The sequence below is a fragment of the Leptonychotes weddellii genome, chromosome 2, assembly GCF_054177405.1.
Source record: "Leptonychotes weddellii isolate Sample4059 chromosome 2, ASM5417740v2, whole genome shotgun sequence".
NCBI classification, from domain to species: Eukaryota; Metazoa; Chordata; class Mammalia; order Carnivora; family Phocidae; genus Leptonychotes; species Leptonychotes weddellii.
In genome coordinates, this window is record NC_138370.1 from 86,897,480 (window position 1) to 86,919,276 (window position 21,797).

General features: G+C 34.0%; 1 protein-coding gene across 1 annotated transcript in view; it reads right to left on the bottom strand.

The window, feature by feature from the left end:
* The window catches only part of BLTP1 (bridge-like lipid transfer protein family member 1), a 196,835-nt gene that overhangs the window by 77,056 nt on the left and 97,982 nt on the right, over positions 1 to 21,797 (bottom strand). Inside the window, exons 31-45 of the mRNA XM_081813121.1 lie at positions 21,435 to 21,608; positions 20,818 to 20,938; positions 19,669 to 19,815; positions 18,936 to 19,063; positions 18,409 to 18,605; positions 15,785 to 15,982; positions 14,868 to 15,079; positions 11,517 to 11,668; positions 10,911 to 11,061; positions 10,594 to 10,746; positions 9,345 to 9,585; positions 8,022 to 8,164; positions 5,021 to 5,240; positions 4,403 to 4,561; positions 2,721 to 2,896 (exon numbers count right to left, since the gene is read on the bottom strand). Coding sequence (XP_081669247.1) covers positions 2,721 to 2,896; positions 4,403 to 4,561; positions 5,021 to 5,240; positions 8,022 to 8,164; positions 9,345 to 9,585; positions 10,594 to 10,746; positions 10,911 to 11,061; positions 11,517 to 11,668; positions 14,868 to 15,079; positions 15,785 to 15,982; positions 18,409 to 18,605; positions 18,936 to 19,063; positions 19,669 to 19,815; positions 20,818 to 20,938; positions 21,435 to 21,608 — 2,572 coding nt within the window. The remainder of the gene's footprint in view (positions 1 to 2,720; positions 2,897 to 4,402; positions 4,562 to 5,020; positions 5,241 to 8,021; positions 8,165 to 9,344; positions 9,586 to 10,593; positions 10,747 to 10,910; positions 11,062 to 11,516; positions 11,669 to 14,867; positions 15,080 to 15,784; positions 15,983 to 18,408; positions 18,606 to 18,935; positions 19,064 to 19,668; positions 19,816 to 20,817; positions 20,939 to 21,434; positions 21,609 to 21,797) is intronic.

The following is a 21,797-nucleotide window of genomic DNA, read 5'->3' on the forward strand; positions in this document are numbered from 1 at the left end:
GATGGGTATTAAAGAGGGCACATACTGCATGGAGCACTGGGTGTTATACGCAAACAATGAATCATGGAACACTACATCAAAAACTAATGATGTAATGTATGGTGATTAACATAACATAATAAAAAAAACTTAACAGTACTTTTCAGCACATATTATATGCCACTCATCTTCAAATTAATCACAAGGACAAAGATTTCTCTATCTTGCCTGAGTGTCTGAAAGGACAAGGAAAATAAAATTGTGAACTAATTTAAATCATTCTACTTCTTGCTCTTTAAAAAGGCATGAATATATACTATGTTTCCATAAAAATCTGGTATATTAGAATAGTTTATCAACTTCCTATGTTAATATAAAAACATTTCATATGTAATATTATGAACATCTGACCTCTTTTTAAATGGTATCATTTGGTTGTTACAGTCATTTAACATTTATTTTCTTAAAAAAAAAAAAAAGTTCCTTTAAAGTATCATACAAGCTTATGGAAATAGATCATTCTGGTTAAATCTCTTGTTAACTGATTTTGTAGTCATGAAGAGCTAACCCAAACAGAAGCAACTACATGTGTTCAATAGTTGATCACTATAACCACTCTGCTTATTCTTTGCTGCATGGTTCCTTTTCCTCCTTCCATATCCAAAATATAGGTGTTATCCAGTACTTTCCATGGCCCTCTTGTAACCCTTTCCCTGTACATCTCCCTTAGTAATCTTTACCTGAAAGTTAAATGATACTATTAAAATGGACAAGTGCCATTTATGTATTAAGACCTAAGTCTACATGTTCAATTATCTCTAGATCATCTCATTTGTTTGTGCTTAGGAAGACAGGCTACTCTTGTGAAGGTCTAATGGCCTAGAACAGAGAATTCCAACAATTGTACACTAGATTGGAACCTTAGGGAGAAATTCCCTCTCCTTTATATACTTGCTTGGGATATTCTTTTTTGGATTTTACTCTTTTATTCTAAAGGAAAAATTCTTCCCTCTTCAAGGTTCAAACCATCCTCCATCTTTTCTAATGTTTGTCATTTATTTATCCCCCACCTTGTTAATCCTCCTAACTAAACTTTGATTCCTGACTTACTTTCCTCTTTTTCTTTTCAATCCCAATTTACCATCCTGAATGACTTCTGAATGACTTCTTTGACCATGCAGATAACTCAACCAACACTTCAGTTCCAAAGTTATGTGACTTCTTTTTCCTCCCATAATCTTGGCTTAAACTCCATTTCAGCAACTTCCTAGACTGTTTATATCTATCACCTCATTTTTCTTGCTACATCTGCTTTGGATCAATCCTCTTATATTCCTATAGCTGAGCTGCTAGGAACAATGAAAGGAAATGATATAACTGCATTCATTGGTACCCCAACACTAACCTAAACTCTTAACTAGGCCCTCAGCACTATTTGGCAATCCTTTTAGGGAGTCTGTGGTAAGCTCTCTTTCATATTCACGCCAACCTGTACACATATCTAAATCACCTTACAGAGTTTTTTACTGTATTATTTAATATTCATGTTTCTGGTGGATTTTAGAATCTTACATGTAAAACAATATAATTATTTCTAAAATATGTATAGAATGCTAATAAATACAATTAATATATTCTATAGGCCAAAACAACAACAAAAAGGTTATTTATTTTCCCACTCTCCTTTAACAAAAAAATGAAGTCCCTAAAAACTACTCCAGTACATTGGAGAAGTAAATCTCAAGAAAATTTAAAAGTGCCTGACACATTTCTTAACATAAATTACTTTCTACATTAAGAGAAAATTGAAGCTACCAATTTGCAAACTTAACCAGTATAATTGTGAACTATCCTTATTGCCTTCTTAGTTTCTCAGAGGAAAAAAGTAATTTTTTATGTCTAAAACATCTCTCTCTATGAGTGACTCTAAATTCCAACAGTCCTCATCCCTCTCTGAATCTTACTCTATCAGTTTACCCTCTTTTTTTCTTTTTCTGATCAGGACCTTCCTAATTCCTCCTCAGTATGTAACTATGCTGGAGTCTCTCTCATCCTGAAAAAATAACACCTCTTAATATCCATGGTCCCACCCACCCACTTGCCTTGTGATCATTCGGACTAAAATATACATTTCAAAGGATTTTGCTCTCCACTCTTATATTTGATCAATTGAATAAAACCTTCACATTATTTTGCCTTTACCTTATCAAAGCCACAACCACCTAAGTTAAAAGCCTCATTTACCACTTACGTGAACTACTTCAGTAACTCATCTTTTCACCTATAGTGTCTCTACTTCAATCCATTTAACACATTGCTACCCATATAATATTTCTACATGTACAGTTCTAGTCACTTAATTCCTCTGCTCTAAAGTCTTCAGGGCTTCCCAACTGCTCACTCAGTAAAGTCTTAACATAGTACTTAACACAGTCTTCTAATTTCTAGTTATGTTATTTAGCCAATCTATATCTCCACATAACAAAAATGCTATTATATGAGACAACTAATTATATACCACTCTTCTGTTTAATGCATACCTATAGATGCTAAATTAGCATTTGTAACTAACCCAGGTACTTTTAAAAGGCTCTTCCATTTTTGCATGAAGACTTTAGACAGACAAGCACACAAAAAAGATTTTCACTAGAATTCCAAGGTGCATATGACTGGATGGTTCCAGCTGCTAAGAATTACCTAATGAGGGGTTACTATAATTACGGAAAAACAGACTGGCTCACCTGTGCATCAGCAAGCTGCACAGCAGGAAACCCTTGGTTGGCTTCTTCTACACCTGCCACATCATCCTGACTAGTGCTATGCTGAGAATGTGTTCCATCCAAAGTATTCTGGTCACTAGATAAGACGGTGTTGAAATCTGAGGCTGAGGGTATTGTAGGAAGATTGGGTGCAACACCTAACAGAGTAAATGTTCAAGAGTAAAATCTGAATTATAAGGAAATAAAAACAACATAAAAGGGCACAGCAAAGTAAACTTATGAAGCCCGTATTACAGCAGTATTACCAGACCATTTAAACTGAATGAAGGTAAAAAAAACAAACACACACAGCACTTTTTGGTCATTTTACAGACGATTTAATAATAAAAATGAAATTAAACTAAAACTTCAGAAAGTATCAGTCATTCTCATACATGAAGTCTGTATTAGAGCCAGTCAGTCCAAAATACAGAAATTTATGGCCGGAAGATCTTTGAAAAGCATTTGATATCCCCTCAGCTTTGCACTGAGGAGCAGAGTTACAGACAGCAGCAGGGCAAAAGCCACAGATGTCACAGAGTCCCACATGTAAATTTCTTCCCAATTATGCTTTCCCGAGGCAGAACAAAAATAAAATGGCGCTATTTCTTTCCTCTGTATTCCCTTTATCCTCTAACCCCCAGGCAAAGGACCATGAGAAAGAGGAAATGTTCTTCTCTGATTTTCCCAAAATTTAAACTGTGCAGTAGTGAGACTAGTGCAAGAACAGTGCTGAGAGCTGGCGGAAACAGTGTCCTCTTCTCTTCTTCAAAGAAGAACCAATGCTAAGAATTGGAATGCAGTCATAACTAGGATCAGTTTCAGATTCAAGAGTGATCCACATACCAGCAAAACAAAGGACTGAGTGAGTAGTCACTTATCAGCCATATTTCATATCATATTTTCTATACGAACAGAATTTGCTAGCAATGCAAATAGCTGTTACATGGATTAATTTCAGCTGCCTTCAGGACCTAGGATCAAAGTCTACTTCACATGTTTTTAAAAAAAATTTTTTTTTTACAAGAATACATGTATCTACTAAATTTGGAAAAATATCCCAAAAAGAAAAAAATAGAAAATGAAGGGTGGCACCACTTATGTTTCTGGAGATAGCCACCAACATTTCTTGGTGAATTTCCTGCCAGTGTTCTTGCTCTTTATACGTGTTCTTTTAAAATTAATAAGTTGCCCTCATTTCTTCCTCAAAGGCAAAATCTTATTTTATTCCTCTTAGTATACCTTTAGGTTTAATTATTTAAGTAACTATAAGAGTAAAAGAATGCTATTATTATTTCTCAGAGGAATCTGAATAAACTAAAATATTTTCTGTATTATAGGTGCAATATGCCATATTCTTTGCATTTTTCCATTTACCTCCTTTTGGTATTTTGAAAATTAAACTGGCCACATTAATTGGACATTTTAAACTCTAAATTACATAAGATCTCACATATGACCTATTTGTCTTTTCACAGGAATACTAAGTGACTGCTTACAATTCTCTCAATTCAGTATTAACAAAGGCATTTCATAAATGGGCAAATTTCAACTAAACAGTATTAAACATTTGATATTTTGACCATTCTGTGAAAAACAGAATTTTGTTAAAATTTACATATGTCCCTTAGACAGTTAAGCAAAATAACATGATAACTCAATACCTGATGGAAGACTATTGTGTGCGGATTTTGTAACAGGAGATTCTTGTACCACACTTCCACGATTACCCACAGCATTTGACATCCAATTATAGAAACTCACAGATGATGGCTCAGATAGCAAGGGATGTTCAGATAACATATCAGTGGCCATTGTATTTCCTGAAAATAAAATTTTATTGAGTATAGTATTACTTATGTAATAAGCAGAAAATGTGATGTAATTATTTTTTAAAAGTCAGACCAAACTGTCTTTTGCAGATGTTTTCAAAATCACTGCATGATGCTGGTATTTGGATATTAAGGCACTAATAAACAACTTCTTTTTAATATAACAAGAAGAAATTCACTGTTGGATGGCTTAGACATCATCTCATACCATGACTAGGCTGGTAGTAATATCAAATGCTGCAATTTAGAAATGCAAACTAAGGGCATGAAGATACCAACAAGTTACAAACAGAACAGTTTCCCAAACTACTTTTTCAAAGATAAGGTGTAATACATAGATTAGTTATGCAACCGAAGTATAAAGCAAAATAAACTTAAGTCCTATTTGTTTGTTTGTTTTTTAATTCTCACATAGAAGTAAACTTATAATTGTCAAAACCAAGGAAGTACCCGTTCTCGTTAGGGAGCTGCTTTTTATAGCTGCACTACTTCTCTGAGGAGTCCCTTCTAGGAGGTTGTGCAAGCTTGGGAAGCTTCCAGTCAGGTAGCTGAGTAGGCTCTCCTTCCTTGGACTCTCCTTAACTGGCATCCCAGCACGTCCAACATGCACCGGAGAATCGGTGGCAGTGTCTCCACTGGTATAGCTCAAAGAATGATATGGGTGAATACCCTACAAAAGGAACAACACAGGGCTCTTTCTCATGCATAAAAAAATGACTCCTAATAACTAACACTACTAGTACTGTTGCTATTACTGTTAATTACTATTCACATTAATACCAAAACAGATTGTGCCTACTAGGATTGTGGTGAATCCCAAATGTACACAAAAATGTTTTAAAACTTTACAGTACAATACCAAGGACAGCCTTTATCATTCACTTATTTTAATAATGAATTATTAATTCCCTTTGAAATCTGAAGAGTGTGTCTGGTGGCAAGATTTCAATCTCAGTATTCTTAATACTATACTACTCTTGTTGGTACCCTGATAATGAAAATCTATAAGAGCTTCTCTGTAGAGTTCTAATATGCCAAAAACAATTTCCAGCAATTCTCTGAGGAAAATTAAAAAATTACAGAATTGCCCACCTCTATCTGTTCTGTCACATCTAAGCTTAGAATTTCAGATCAGTTTAAAATAGTATAAGAAAAGACTACACAGACAGAAAGATCCTGAAAAGAAGAGATCTGAAACAAAGTGGTACAATTCAATTTTTTGGAGGACTTTTATAATTCATAAACAAAGGAATGTTGGTAGGGATAGGAAAAACCATTGAACGGGAAAAAAATCTGAGACTGATTAAGGATGTGAGAATTTAAAAGTACCCTGGCTTCAAACTATACTATAGAAGTAGAACAAGCCTAATAGTTCAAACTTTTAAAAAATGTATATTAAACTATCTTTGAATGTTTTAATTAAGAGCAATACAGAATAAAAACTTTAAAAGCACAAAGACAATTCAATAAATCGTATCCCCTGAGCTCGTCTACTAGATCCCTTCCCCTAGAAGTACTCTTTACTTTTCTTATCTCTTCTCCTTAAATAATTTATAACTATATAAGCACATGTACATATTTGTCTTTTTTTAACACACAGATACATATTGTTTTATATTTTGTTTTTACTTTAATCCAGGCACTTTGGTAACCATTCCATATCCACTTAGAGATCTACATTTTTCTGAAGTTTTTATGGTATGCATCTCTGTAACAGGGTACACTAGTTTACTAGTCCTCAAATAGTCATTTATGTTGCTTCCATTATTTTCCTATTACAAATAGTGTTGTCTCTTAGCATTTATGAGCATTCATTTCTTTAGAATGAATTCCGGGACATGAACATACTGGGTGAAAGAATATTACATTTTAAATTTTGATACAAATTGCCAAATTGGTCTTCAAAGAGTTTGTGCCAATTTTCACTCCCACCAGTTCTGTAGGAGAGAGTCTGTTTTTCCTTACCTTCACCAACATACACCATTCAAATGTTAGTGTTTTCAATCTGATTTGTGAAAATGGAAATCTCATTTTTTTAAATGAAGCTGATTTTTTAAAAATTTTATTTATTATGTTATGTTAGTCACCATACAATATATCATTAGTTTTTAAGGCAGTGATCCATGATTCATTGTTTTCGTATAACACCCAGTGCTCCATGAAATCTCATTTTAACTTACATTTCTTTAATTATAAGAGGATACATTTTCATATTTGTGTGTGTATTTCTCTGTGAACTGCCCATTAACCGATTCTCTATTTGATTGTGTTCTTTTTCTTAGTGATTAGAAAAAAGATCCTTATATATGAGGAAATTAGCCCTTTGTCATATGTCTTTCTATTTTGTTTATAATACATTATTTTTTCTGTGTAGAAATCTTATATTTTAATATGGTAAAATTATCAGTCATTTACCTTATGGATTCTGAGTATTTTTTTTTTTTTTTAAGATTTTATTTATTTATTTGAGAGAGAGAGAATGAGAGACAGAGAGCATGAGAGGGAGGAGGGTCAGAGAGAGAAGCAGACTCCCTGCTGAGCAGGGAGCCTGATGTGGGACTCGATCCTGGGACTCCAGGATCATGACCTGAGCCGAAGGCAGTCGCTTAACCAACTGAGCCACCCAGGCGCCCGGATTCTGAGTATTAATGTAAGTCTATACCCAAACTTTCAAAGAAAGTTAAAATACTAATTGCCTGTCATTTTCATTGCTCAGAAAATGAAACTAACAAAACATGAATAACCCACGACAACAACAAATAACTTACATGCTTATTACGTGTGGGTATTGTTCTAAGCATTTTTCATGTATTAACAGTTATTTCTTAACATCCATATTCTGGGAAAAGTTACTATTGTAATCTCAATCTTACAGATAAGGAAACTGACACACGGTACAGTTAAAAATTTGTTCAGTCACAAAACAACTAAGTGGCAGAGGCAGAATTGAAACCAAGGCTGTCTGGCTCCCAAGGTAGTATTCAACCACCCTGCTATATACATGTCTTACCAAGCACTGGTTAAATTTCTTTTTTTAAAGATTTTATTTATTTATTTGAGACAGAGAGAATGAGAGAGAGAGAGCACATGAGAGGGGGCAGGGTCAGAGGGAGAAGCAGGCTCCCCGCCGAGCGGGGAGCCCGATGCGGGACTCGATCCAGGGACTCCAGGATCATGACCTGAGCCGAAGGCAGTCGCTTAACCAACTGAGCCACCCAGGCGCCCTGGTTAAATTTCTTAAAACAATGTAATTAAAATCATAAAATAGCCTAACTCAAACTGTTTATGTTGCTAATCATGTTCATGTCAACTCAATTATTAAATTATTAATTCTTGAATATAAAATACTATTTGAATATTTAAATTTAAACACCTAATGTTTGAATTTGAGATATCAGAAATATAGGTCTTCTCTGGAAGTCTACTCTAACCAGAAACAGCAGTAATGTACCTTTATCTTTAATGCAGAGTCACTGTGGGTATGAGTCTTAGAAAGTTTCCTCATTATCTCAGCTCCAGTTACAGGTCCAGAGCTACCAGGTGGAGGACGGTTGGCTGTTCCTTCTAGTAGCATTGTGTGTTCACTGACTGTGGCTGAAACAGTTCAAAAGAGTAAGTGGGCTATAGATTATCATTTTCTTGAAACATCAATACCAGTGTTCCTGGTGGTGTAACTACCACTCAACTTTACATATTCCTTGAGTAAACAAATTAAATTAATTAAATTTCCTTGAAATTAATTGTGGAATCTGCTATAATATTATTTTTTGTGTTTCTTTTACTCTCCCAACCCCAATCTTCTCACTCAGTCTCAAGAAAGGAACAAATAGCTTGTATTCAGTCCCTCCACAACCCAGCCAAAGGGTTTACAGAGAAAAAAACCAACTAGCTCAAAGTACAGAATTTTCAGTTTAACCCAAGAATTTGCAGTTAATTAGAAGGGAGCCAACATGGGGCTTGGTATTACAACCCTGGGATCAGGACCTGAGCCGAAATCGAGTTGGATGCTTAACCAACTGAACTACCCAGGCACCCTTCCTCATAGCATATTCACTTTTAAGTATAAACTTTTTTTTTAAAAGACAATAAAAAAAGCTGGGTAAAGTATTATATATCAATGTTCTGAAAGCTCTAATTTTAAGGCTACCGTCCTTTTTCATGGTACTTTTAACATTTTTTTCCAAAATACCATAATTCAATATTATTGAATATTACATGTTGTGATAACAAAAGTTTACCCAGAAAAAGCATTAAAATGTGCACATATATTTCTGAAATGCATATCTACTGTCTGTGTTCTGGCACAGTCATGTTGCTGACAGAATTGTATGCTGAATGCACGACTCTAAACATTACATAAATGCAAAATCAACCAGGCACCAGATAAAATTCAAAGACTCCTTTTAAGTGGCATAGGAAAGATGATGAACAAATATGAATATGAATTTTATTTTTTTCAAATGTGAATTTTAAAAGGAAGTTAACATGCTTCATTCAAATATTCTAGCTATGCAAAGATGTCTGTTATCGTATGCGATAGATTAGAAGTCTATCGTATTTCATGAAATTAAATGTAAAAACCAAAAGTCAGTATAAAGATTACAACATTATTATCATTTATTTGGACTAATACAAATCATACTTGTATAACTAAGCCATAACGGTTTCAAGTTTTGGACACAAATGATTAAAATTATCACATATTCATATCACATTATCACATATATATGTTACCAATATCTGGCTATATTTGACTAAAATATTTACAAATTACCTGCATCAAATTCAAATTCTGCTCCATCAGCACTGGTGTCACTTTGAAGACCACCTCCATTGTCTAGCCCAAGTCCGTCTTCATGTTCATGGTCCACAGCTGATTGAGGTTTCAGCGGCTGAGCTGGTCTGTGTAAGCTAACTCCTTTAAAGGCTGGTGTCACCACAATAAACTTCATCCACTGCCTTGCCAATGCAACTAAACCTTTCTTTAATGTTACCAAAGCAGGAAGTCCATCACTCTGTAACAACAATGATGTAATAATGTTACCATTTAAATGCTTTGCATACATTTATTCATTTAAATCTCATAACCCCCATTTAGAGATGAAGAAACTAGAATTATGTGTTATAATTTGTCCAAGGTCACAAAAGAGTATTTCAAGCTGACAACAGAACTCAATCTCTAAACACAACATTGCATCTTTCTGTCACAAACAATGCAGTACCAGGTGAATAAGAGGCTAAACATGGGGTGCAAGATTGGGATTCTCCTTAAGAAGCATTCAATCCACTTTACCTTTTTTGTTCTATTGAGGAAATCAAATGTATTTTGAGCTACCTGGAATAGTCATTAAACAAAGAGGAAATGAAATTACTCCCTTCAAAGATTAAGTAACTACCACTATTTTAACATTTTAACTAAGACATTTTTTCCTAATTCTCCTACCTCTTCCTTTCCCTCCTCTGCATTCTGTATAGCTTTATTCACCTTCTCTTCACCCCCTTCCCCTTTAATTTTGGTGTTCTTCAGATATCCATTCTTGACCAGTTTCTCCCTCAACATACCATCATTCCTAGAAGTCTCATCCATATCCACAGCTTCCAACACCTTCATGTTGGCAATTCCCAAATCACTTATCTGAGCCCATTGTTGTCTATAAGCCTGTATTTTTAACCATATTTCTCCTTTGGACTTCCCATCTGCATCTCAAACCCTGTAGGCCAATGAATGAGTCCTCAAAAGGACAGAGGCTTCCTTTTTTTTTTTTTTTTTTTTAAAGATTTATTTATTTATTTTAGAAAGAGAGAGAGAGATTGGGAACATGAGCAGGGAGAGGAACAGTGAGAGGGGGGATGAAAATATCCCAAGCAGACTCCGCATGGAGCCCAAAACAGGGCTTGATCTCACAACCCTGAGATCATGACCTGAGCCGAAACCAAGAGTCGGATGCTTAATTGACTGAGCGACCCCGGCACCCCAAGAATAGAGGCTTCTTTAAAGCTAACATATGGTTTCAGTAACTCACCATTGTAGCATCATCAATGATGGAGTAATTTGCCTGGTGCAGGTAGTGATGTAGTATATTGCACAGTAAACATGAAGGATTTTCTTGGAGAAAACGGGCAACTTTTGTAAGTCTGTTGTATTTACTTCTTAAGGGAAAATGTACACTTTTATTCTGAAACAAAGCAAAAACAACAGATTTAGAGTGATGTATCAAAGACACTGCAAGTAGAAGATATCCAGTAATCAAGAACTTGCAGGTCTGATGTTTTCCAACAATGATGAACAATTAGAGATCATGTTCAATAATAAGATACCTTGTATTGTTGATAGACATACCTCTAATGCTTCTGTCATTATACATCCCATAACAGCACAAATTCTCAAGGTGCCCTCAGTTTCTAATTTGTTTAAGGATGATTTGAGTTGATCAATGGGAACAAGCCATGCACCAACAGCTGGAGTTGCAGTGCTTAAAAGGTTCAGCTGCCTTTGAAAATTTAAAAAAAAGAAATTATAAGAACAACTGTCAAGATTTGTATTTCAAACAATCTCCCATACCTACTGTACTTAGTGGCTATTTTACTTAGGCAAAATTACTTTTCATTTTGGCTACCAGATAAATTATGAACATATAAGTAGAAAATGTGAAGAATAGATAATAGAAATGAAGAAAACATATTAAAACCTATTAGAGGTGAGAGTTAAGAAGTTCATGGTGGCATGACATATAATAGTAAAACTAAAGCCTTAGGAAAGAAAAAGGGTCAAACAAGGTAAGAATAATGTCTACAGAAAGCATAAAGTAGGAAAGATGGTAAGAAGGTGGCAACCCTAATGCTAGATAGACCAGAAAAATAATTTAAAAAAATAACTGAAAGAGTTGTATGTTATTTAAAATGAAGAAAAATCAAGGAATAGTACTACATGTTTAAAACTTTTTACCTAGAAAATGCATGTGTAGGAGATCTCACATTAGTGGGAGCTGCAAAACTAAACCAAATTTCCTTGATGGTCAACTTCATGCTACATGAATCTGGAGGTGGAGGCATCAGAGGTAAATCTTTTTTCAAATCATCAGATTCAACTCCTTCATCCTACATAAAATCAAAAACCAAAAACTTATAATGTATAGCTGCTTAAAACCATTAGTGCCAAGGTAAATGTTTTAAGCACAAAACCTTCCCATCAAATCAAGTTCTACACATGACACCTTTATATAAAACAGGTAACATAAACCTTGCTCAGCCTAACCCTAATTCTGAGAAATACCTATAGATCCTTGAAGCTCTAAGGAGCATAGTCTGAAAAACCACTACATTGTAGTAAGCCATAAATCACTGATCTTAGAACTGAATGTTTCTCCTGATCACTTCATTCAATTACATTTGTTTAGGGATGTTTAAGTGTTATTTTTTCCAGATGAAAAAAGTGAGAGAAAGAGGTTTGTGACTTGTCGAAGGTCATACAACTATTAAGGAGAATGAGTGAGAGAATCAAAGTCTTCTGCTTCCTACTACAATGTTTTCCATTCCATTTTTTTGTTTTGTTTTCCATTCCATTTTAACAACATATTTCAAATTTCTAAAAACAAGTGCCATAATAATACTAGTGTAGTCCATGTTCAAATAAATAACACTCTACAATAAAAAAATTCTTAGTTATCTTATATGCTAGCAATCTGAATCAATGTTAAGAAATAATAATTTTTTTAAATGTATAATCACCACTCTTTAGAATGCAGGGAGGTAAGCATAATATTAAAGAAACAAACAAAAAAGTCTACTGCCTGTTATGTCTCCTCACAGCTCTCTAATTCACTTTTAGTTATTACTGGTCAAGATGAAGAAGACTGGCATTTTCTTGTGGTATAATTAAGGAATGAAGAATATCCACAAAATAGCTTTGAATCCTAAGTGCTACAAAACAATGTAACTATAGGCAATAGTAATTTTAAAGTTAGAAATGCTAGATATATAAGTCCACATTCCTAATCTGCAGCTCTAAAACTCGTAACGTTCTGAGAAATCTAAATATTTTTGTGTAAATATGGCATCAAAACCTGATCTGAATTTGATGAGAGGCTATTTATCCCACTTGGAATTTTTATGAATGTTGTGCTGTAAAAGTATTTAAATATTTCAAGATGGAATGCTGTCTCAGATTCCACTAGGAGTTTATGTAACATATAAAACACACACCATATTACCTTTCTGTTAAAGGAAAAAAAAATCTGAATTCTCAAATACATCTGACCTGTGGGTTTCAGACAAGGCTGTGAGCTAGGCACTAAGGTATACAAAAGATAGAGAAGACAGTCTTCAAGAACTCAAAATTTTAAAAAGGGAAGGAGGCTTACAGATAATAAGCAACTAATTATAATAGTATGTGAAGCAAAGCAATAATAAAGTTGGATTTAGGTTGACTAAATTTTTGGTACCTATGGCATGTGTAAATGATGATACTAAAAGGCCACTGCATACAATTCTGGAGCTCAACTGAAAGGTTGGTGCTAAAAGCATAACCGATGGGAAAGAGTTAGTGTCATCAAATTATGGAGCAGGACTAGAAAATGAAATAAATCAGGGAGTGGACATACAGCAAAAAAAAAAAAAGAAAAGTAGCCAAGAACAGAACATGGGAAGAACACCCACACTTAAGGACAAAGAACTGAATGAGGATATGGACCAGGAAAAGTTACAGAACCCAAAGAAAGCAATGTTACAAAATTTAGGGACATTCAGCAAAGAGACAAGGATCAGAGGTACCAAGGAAGACATCTGAGCTTTTTTTTTTTTTTGAAGATTTTATTTATTTATTTGACAGAGAGAGACACAGTGAGAGAGGGAACACAAGCAGGGGGAGTAGGAGAGGGAGAAGCAGGCTTCCAGCGGAACAGGGATCCCGATGCAGGGCTCGATCCTAGGACCCTGGTACCATGACCTGAGCTGAAGGCAGACGCTTAATGACTGAGCAGACTGGGTACCCAGATATCTGAGCTTCTATCAAGTGTTTCAGTGGGATAGAGGACAAAGAAAGAACAGCTGGGCTCTTCCCAGCTCTTTTGTCCAGTGAGTAGCTATTATATTTTTTAATTTCCTTAATTAAAGTGCTAATCCCCAACCACCACTCAAATACATCCAAAGACCTCACAAGAAAACTGTGATTAAACTCTTGAACTATGCATCAAATCAAAATAAATAGTTCAAAAAATAAATTACCAGAAACCTGGGGTTCAGAGGTGATTATGCCAATGAATGGGACATTTCTTTTTTTAAAAAAAAAAAAAATTTTATTTATTTATTTATTTACTTACTTACTTACTTATTTGACAGAGCTATATAGAGACAGCACAAGTAGGCAGAGAGGCAGGCAGAGGGAGAGGGAGAAGCAGGGTCTCTCTCCGCTGAGCAGGGAGCCCAACGTGGGGGTCAATCCCAGGACCCTGGGATCATGACCTGAGCTGAAGGCAGCCGCTTAACCTACCGAGCCACCCAGGCCCCCGTATCCATGACATTTCTTAATTAAAAGGTGGTTTCTTTTCTCTTCAATTGGTCTAATCTCCAAATGATCAGAAGTATATGTACATATGTGTTTAAAAACAACATTTACCAAGTTCTTACTATGTGCTAGACACTGAGTTAAGCCTTTTATATGTATTATCTCCTTCAGTCTTCACAAGTCTAGGAGGTCAGTATCCTTACAATACTATTATAGACGAAGAAGCTTCGAAAAGGAAAAAACTTGCACCCATCAGTTAGTGGTATAACTCTTCCGTAACCTAAAATTTTTAATATTTTTATTATTGCTATTATTAATCATTGTGACAGTCTACCATAATAAAAATAATAAATGAGTTGCATATAAGGTATTCTTCAGGACTCTAGCTGAAATGGGTGGATATTGACAAAAATATTTAGAACTTACATGAAATACTACCAGTGACAAAACTAAGTATTTCCATGAACTCTGCTAAAATCCTTGAAATAACATCAAAACAATGCCTACTTTTCTGAAATTCTATTTATTCATTAATTCAACAAATATTATTAAGTGCCCAATATAAGCAAGGCATTAAACAAGGTACTATGATAGATATAAATATATCTATGGTATGGTACCTATGCTTCAGAAATTATATTCTAGTAGTAGTATAATCACCAAAATATCTTGACTACAATTTAAGCAAAATTCCAAATATTGAAAGAAGCAAATATACTCCAGAAATTAATTTTGAAATGGGTATGTAGTTTTGTTATTTTTTCAAAGCACTATTATTATTAAAAATTCACCAACTTGTTCATCTGAAACAGAATTTCCATTTAAGTCTGAAGAAGGGCTCATTCGATCACAGGGAAGATTATCATCAGAGACATCAGTATTATAGCCACTGCCAGTTGGAGAATCAGAAGAATTATTGGATGTCAGCACTCCACCTCTTTCTGTGACACTAGCTTTACCCATAATTCCAAAAGTATTATATAAAACAGCACCAGACTGTCTTCCTCCTATAAGAATGAAAGAATATACTTATTAAAAACAGTGGGTATATCTCAACACTGTACAGTACCCATAAAGACAAAAAAATAAAAATAAAAATTCATAAAGATATTTTTTTCTCATCAAAACTTTGCCCTTAACTGTAAAAGTCATGTAAGACTGGATTGTCAGGTAAAGAACTACAGGCATACTCGATTACTATTATATATATATATGACTAACGTAGAAGTCTTATATATAACTCAGCCTTCCTTTTTTATATATATTACTCAATAATGTAAAAGAAAACTGTATATAACTGTAAGTTATATAACTAAAAGTCAGTCTGTCACTGAATAAAGGATTTATAGTATTTTCATCCTGCAAGGCTCTACTAATCAAAAATCCAGTTTCCAAAGACCAAACTTTCAAAAGCTGGGTGGCTCTACATTTTATTCAAAATTTTTTTTCTGAACCACAGATTTTTTTGTTCAAACAATGATTTTTTTTGTATTTCTACATGCTCTGTTAGTTTTGAATCACACATTGCAGGGGAAGTCCCACTTACACAATTGGGATGGGGCACCCACCCTGGTAAAAAATCCCAGGTCCCAACTTTCTGCTTAAATATGCTGATTCATCAGGTTATTAAAAGTCACAATTGTTCAAAACATTTCAGCAATGTGGGGCCAATTTGTACCTCACTTAAGCAGAAATGAAAACAAAATGCTTACCTTTTATGGTTAAATTTTCAAGTCCACATTCAAACATTATCCAACCCCATTTTTCTTGGCTGGGACCTATTCGAGTTACATCTGGAACAGCTTGCTGATCAGTTTCATCCACAAAAGTAAACTCATCCAACTCTTCCAGAGTAAATAAAACTTTGGACTTCTCAAAAGGAATAGCAGTGATGGCACAGGTACCAATATCTATTATCAAAAGAGAACAAAATGACCATTTTTAAACAGAGAGGTTTTTATTAAAAAACAAAACAAAACGAAACCAAGAAAGTAAACATTTGGCACAGTGTCTGTCTTAAAACGGTATCTTAATACTCTGTCAAAAAGAAAGATAAATGAACCAACCAACTTCTAAAATAATGTCTAATGTCCTACAATTTAAAAAATGCCAGAATCACATTGAAGTAAAAGGGAGAAAAAAAGATTCCATAATTAAGAAATAATTGCTCAGAGGCAGAATGAATTCATTTCTGAAAGATTATAGGGTACTCTAAAAATCTATTAAAAAAAGCTCCTGAATAATTCAACTTCATGGTAAACAATTTTTAAATACTTTCTCATCATCTTACAAAATAAGAAATCATTTTAATTAATTACCCAGCTACAGGAAAAACATTAGAAAATAGAAAAATTATAGCTTTTACTAAAGGACTGCTTTATAATACATTTTATATAATTACAATTCATAACAGACATTGCCATAATTCCACCACTTACAATATGCAATATGGAAACTAACATCCTGCATGTCTGGCAAAGGTTTGTATTTTATTTACTTTTTTTCATTTCTTTCTCTGATTACAGCTAGTAAATACAGAAAAGCAAAAAAAAAAAAAATTTAAAAAAAAGACATGTAAATTTACCACCCAGAGATAACTTGTTTACATTCAAATTAAATTTCCTTCTAGCTTTTTAGAGATTATTTTACAAACCAACCAGCTTTGGTTCCCATATTTCAAGTGACAGTAAATCATTATAATTTCCTGAGGGCATTAAAAATTCTTCAAAGATATTATTATAATAGTTATATAATACTCCATCATATGAAAATACTGTATTTCACATTTATGGTTAGAAAATCTTCCTGATCGCAGAGTAAATATTCACTTAAATTTTTCTATGATTTTCTCATTATTTATTTTTTATATTTGCCTTTAATTCCATGAATTTATTCTGATGTATAAGGTGAGGATTAAACTTAAATTTTTTGATTAAGTAATACACTTGCACAGATCAAAGATCCAAAACGTGTGAAAGAGTATACAATGAAAAGCCTCTGACACCACACCCAGGAATCCACTTCCTCTCCCTATAGGTAACAAATGTCATTAGATTACTGAGGATCCTTTCACAGATGAAAGGATTATGAACATATAAGCAAGGACAATTACATTTTTCCCTGCATTTTTATACAATGTTTTGTCTTTGATGACATTTTTCTGCATAGTGTGCTTTTCAAAATTCTATTTAGTTACTTCTTATGCTCTTATGCAAGTGCAAACTGGTTGCCAGTGCAAACTACAGAGCTGAGAAAAGTCTTTTTATATTCAAGCCACTGTATTTTGTACCAGCTTTAGGATGAGAGATCTCAGGTAGCCAAGAAAAGTCTCTTTATTTGGAATCCTCAGGTCAAATGCTTTGCTCTCAAACACAAGGATGGTGAAATAAGCTTTGAGAAAGCCACAACAGGTATACAGACCCAGAATACAGACAAGAATCATGGAACCTTCAAAACCTACAGAATATAATGAGCAAATTCAAGGTAATCATTTGTTCATTCAGGATTGGTCATCTGTCCCACATGTAGATTTTAGTGTAGCAAATCCTCTCAAATAAGACTAACAAACTCAATGTTTTCTAGATTGAATCTCTGACAATCTGAGATCATTTAAGCTTCTAAAGGTACTGAATTACATCAAAAATATTAAAAGGATGAACCATGAGAGACTATGGACTCTGAAAAACAAACTGAGGGTTCTAGAGGGGAGGGGGGTGGGAGGATGGGTTAGCTTGGTGATGAGTATTAAAGAGGGCACGTCCTGCATGGAGCACTGGGTGTTATATGCAAACAATGAATCATGGAACACTACATCAAAAAATAATGATGTAATGTATGGTGATTAACATAACATAATTAAAAAAAATATTAAAAGGATATGTGACATCTCTAGTTTTCTCTTTCACCTCACCAGGGACTTTAAGAGGCATAGCCAGATCTATCGTTCTAATTGCTACTATATTTTACAGACTTGACCATCTGCTTTTGATATTGCAATTAATTCTTTTTAATGAAGTTGTGCCAACAGAACGATTTTAAAAAGTAAGAAAGACGATAAAGATCATACTCTCTCTTCTATAATGAGCAAGCCGATACCATGAAGAAATAGTGCCTTTAATTTGGGCCATACCACTTACTTTCCTACCAAAGTTTACCTTCCATTCTCATAGAACATGAGTAAATATTTAAATACCATGTGTTCAATATATGCAGAAATACCTTTCTCTTATAAAATATTCAAATTATAGCAATATTTGAAAAAAATCATGTCTCCTTTTGCAAAATCCTCTTATATTTATATGTGTCAAAGAAAAAAATGTTTGTTGTAGAATCCTACCTGTTGTATCAAGACCCCTAAGTTGCCCATGAACTCGATGAATATTTAACTTGGCTGCAATTTCTTTGCCTTTTTCTGCTCCAGCATTTGATCTGAGAGATCCAGATGACTGAGGCTGCATCTTAGTGGCATGGACATACCTATCAAAATTTGATGTTCTACCAGGTTCTGTATTTGAAGTCTCTTCAACCACACCTCTTTATGGAAAAAGAAAAAAAAAAAGTATGATGGTGAATATTTAAATAATATAGTTCAGTAAAAACATTTAGTAAGCAGTTTTTTAAAAAATTCCACTGTTTTAATTAAACCAATATTAATAAATTTTTCAGTGTTTACTGAAAAACAGTATGAGTAAAACAGTACAAACTTTTAAAAAACCTACTTTGTTAATCTATAGTGATATTTGAAATTCCAATACCAATTTTGAGTTTTAACATTAGAATTTTCAGATACGTATTAAAATGGTTATGGCTTGCTTTTACATCCAACAAGAAAATTATGGCTCAAATTAATAAAATCTTTCTTACCTGTTCATACGAACTTGCGTAGCAATTCTGTCAAAACACAATGCTACTAGAGAAACATGAGTCACACTTTTACTAGGAGCTGTACTTGGAGATTCTTCCACTGAGGCTTGTAACAAACATAAGTTTACCTAACACACAAAATGTCATAAATTTCAGATATGAAAAGTGAAATATTATCACTTAAACATAAGATATACAGGAAAATGAAAAACTACTGTTAGGAATGGTATATCTATTTGTGTGTCTGAGAGTAATGAAGATAAAGCTTATAAACAGACTCATAAAGTAATAATTCAATGGTTACTGGAGGGAGGGGAATATTTTAGCAAATACTAGCCGGTATTCCACTTATGTAAACTATTTCTATTATTAATTTTTACATTAGATCATCAAAGGAATAAGATATGTATTTTTGATATTATAATCTATTCTACCACCATTCAGTTTAGTAAATACAAAGGATAAAAACCACCAAAATGTTCTCCTCTTCCAGGAAAATTTTTTTTTTTTTTTAATATTTTATTTATTTATTTGACAGAGAGAGACACAGCGAGAGAGGGAACACAAGCAGGGGGAGTGGGAGAGGGAGAAGCAGGCTTCCCGCGGAGCAGGGAGCCTGATGCGGGGCTCGATCCCAGGACCCTGGGACCATGACCTGAGCTGAAGGCAGATGCTTAACAACTGAGCCACCCAGGTGCCCCTGGGAAAATTTTTTAAAATATTGAATTGTTACCTTTGGTATGCTAACATTAGCCTGAAGACCTTTAATTGTTACATTATCTTGCTTCATTACAAGATTTGTCTGTGCTTGTCCTTGGTTAGTTGTTCCTATGGTAGCATGTTCAGTTTTTGTTCCTCTAACATCTGGTTTGGAAGATAGCTAAAGAAATTAAAGCAGAATTGTTATTTCACAGAACTTTCATAATTTCCACAACACCCACAATAGCAACTTGCTTATTCACTGTGCTCCCTAATGCCCATCTATATGCCAGCTGCCATCCAGTTTAGCTTCGAAAAGCTAGGAAGAATACCAGAAGCTTAGGGGCTGAGAGAAGTGATATAAAATAAAGTGAAACCAGTCTATAGAGAAACAGACAGAAAAAAAGAATGGCAATAAGTATTATTTTAGAATTACTAAAATGAATTTATTTGACAGCATATTTTGGATCTGATAACTGGCTCCTTGTTGACTGAGAATATTTTCAAATTTCTTACGATAGTAGTAAGATGTGTGCACCTCTACCCTAACTACCTATAGCACATGAAATGCCAATGTTTTGAATAGTTGGATCATTAAAAATAATCAGCCTCACTTTACCGTGCCTCTGGTCTCTAGCCTAAATATGACCCAGATAAATTGGAAAGTCAAATGGAGCACCAGGATGTGATTGCTAAGAAACTGGCTACATAGCTAGAACTACAGCACAAGTAGACTCCCACACACCAGGAGATAAGGACTTGATTCACTGAAGTGAACAAAAATAATCTAAAAATATTAAGATACAAATGATCTAATCACAGAGAAAAGCCAAAATAATATGGAGCGTTGCTTTCTTAGAAAATGAATGTACCAGGGAAGAATGCTCATTCACTTAGGACCAAAGTTCTTTAGGAAAGGCTTACAATTAAGCTACTTCCGAAATAAAAGAAAAAATAAAACTACAAATTCAATAAATATTTTATTGCTATTTAATCCATAGTATAGTTTTATATGGTATGTCTTAAGGAGCCAATAACATATAAAGACTATTTAGAAACGTCCATGTATTCCAATTTAAATGGCGATAAAATTTTAATACATTCAATTTTTTTTCAAGTTCAGATATCATGCATACATGAAGAGTACTCAATTTGCTAAACTCATTGAATAAAAAGTTCTTACATTTTCTGAGAAAGTAGTCTTGCTATTTTGGACAGCCTCCCTGAGGACTTTGGCATGGAGATCATCTACAATTGCCGCTGGATGGCGGGTACTAGCACAATGAACCATTGCTTCAATGTACCTGAGGGAAGAAAAACAGTAAACGAAAAACTTAAATATCACTTAATACTATGGCCTAGTTTATCTAAACTGTTCCATTATGTTCCATTCTAGATTTCATCCATGGTAGTTTTACCTCCCTTGATAGACTATAAGCTCCTTGCAGGACAGAGTAATCTATTATTTCCCCTTTATCCCTTCATTGACTAGATAGTAGTAAGAATATCAAAAATAATAATTAGTTCCTGGGTGTTTGATCATTTTATACTTATCAGCCCAAAGCAAAAAATGGAAAATATAATGCAATATAATTATAATATTGCAATATAATTACTTATCCTGAAAAAGTAACAAATGATAACAGACCTTTTAAACATATTTTCATCTTTGTTCAACCAAAATAGCCATCATCAACATCTTCTTCATGAACACATATCACATACACTAATCATATCACATATGCTTAATCATTTTATAAAATAGTAGTTAAAAATAATGTTTTTCAACAAAATTAATACCTGTCTAAAGCTTCAGCCACCAGGGGAGTCAGAACAACATCAACAGTCCCTTTTACTTCAACTATGGCTGTGGTCCTGGTCTGAGAGACTGGCTGATCCAAGGTCCACTCTTCTGTCAATGTCTCATCATCTGTGTTATCAACAGTTTTCTTTTCCAGAGGAGTATATGGTGTACTATACAATTAATAAGCAAAATACATATTAAAAACACCATGAAAAAGAACAGAAGTTAGAATTTCCTTAAGATGAATGCCACTCAAATATACATTTATTTCAACTAAAATTTTCATGGAATCAGATTATTTTATGTCCCAAATGCCTTGCAGAGACAAGTGAGGTGCAAAAATGCAAACTGATCAAAGA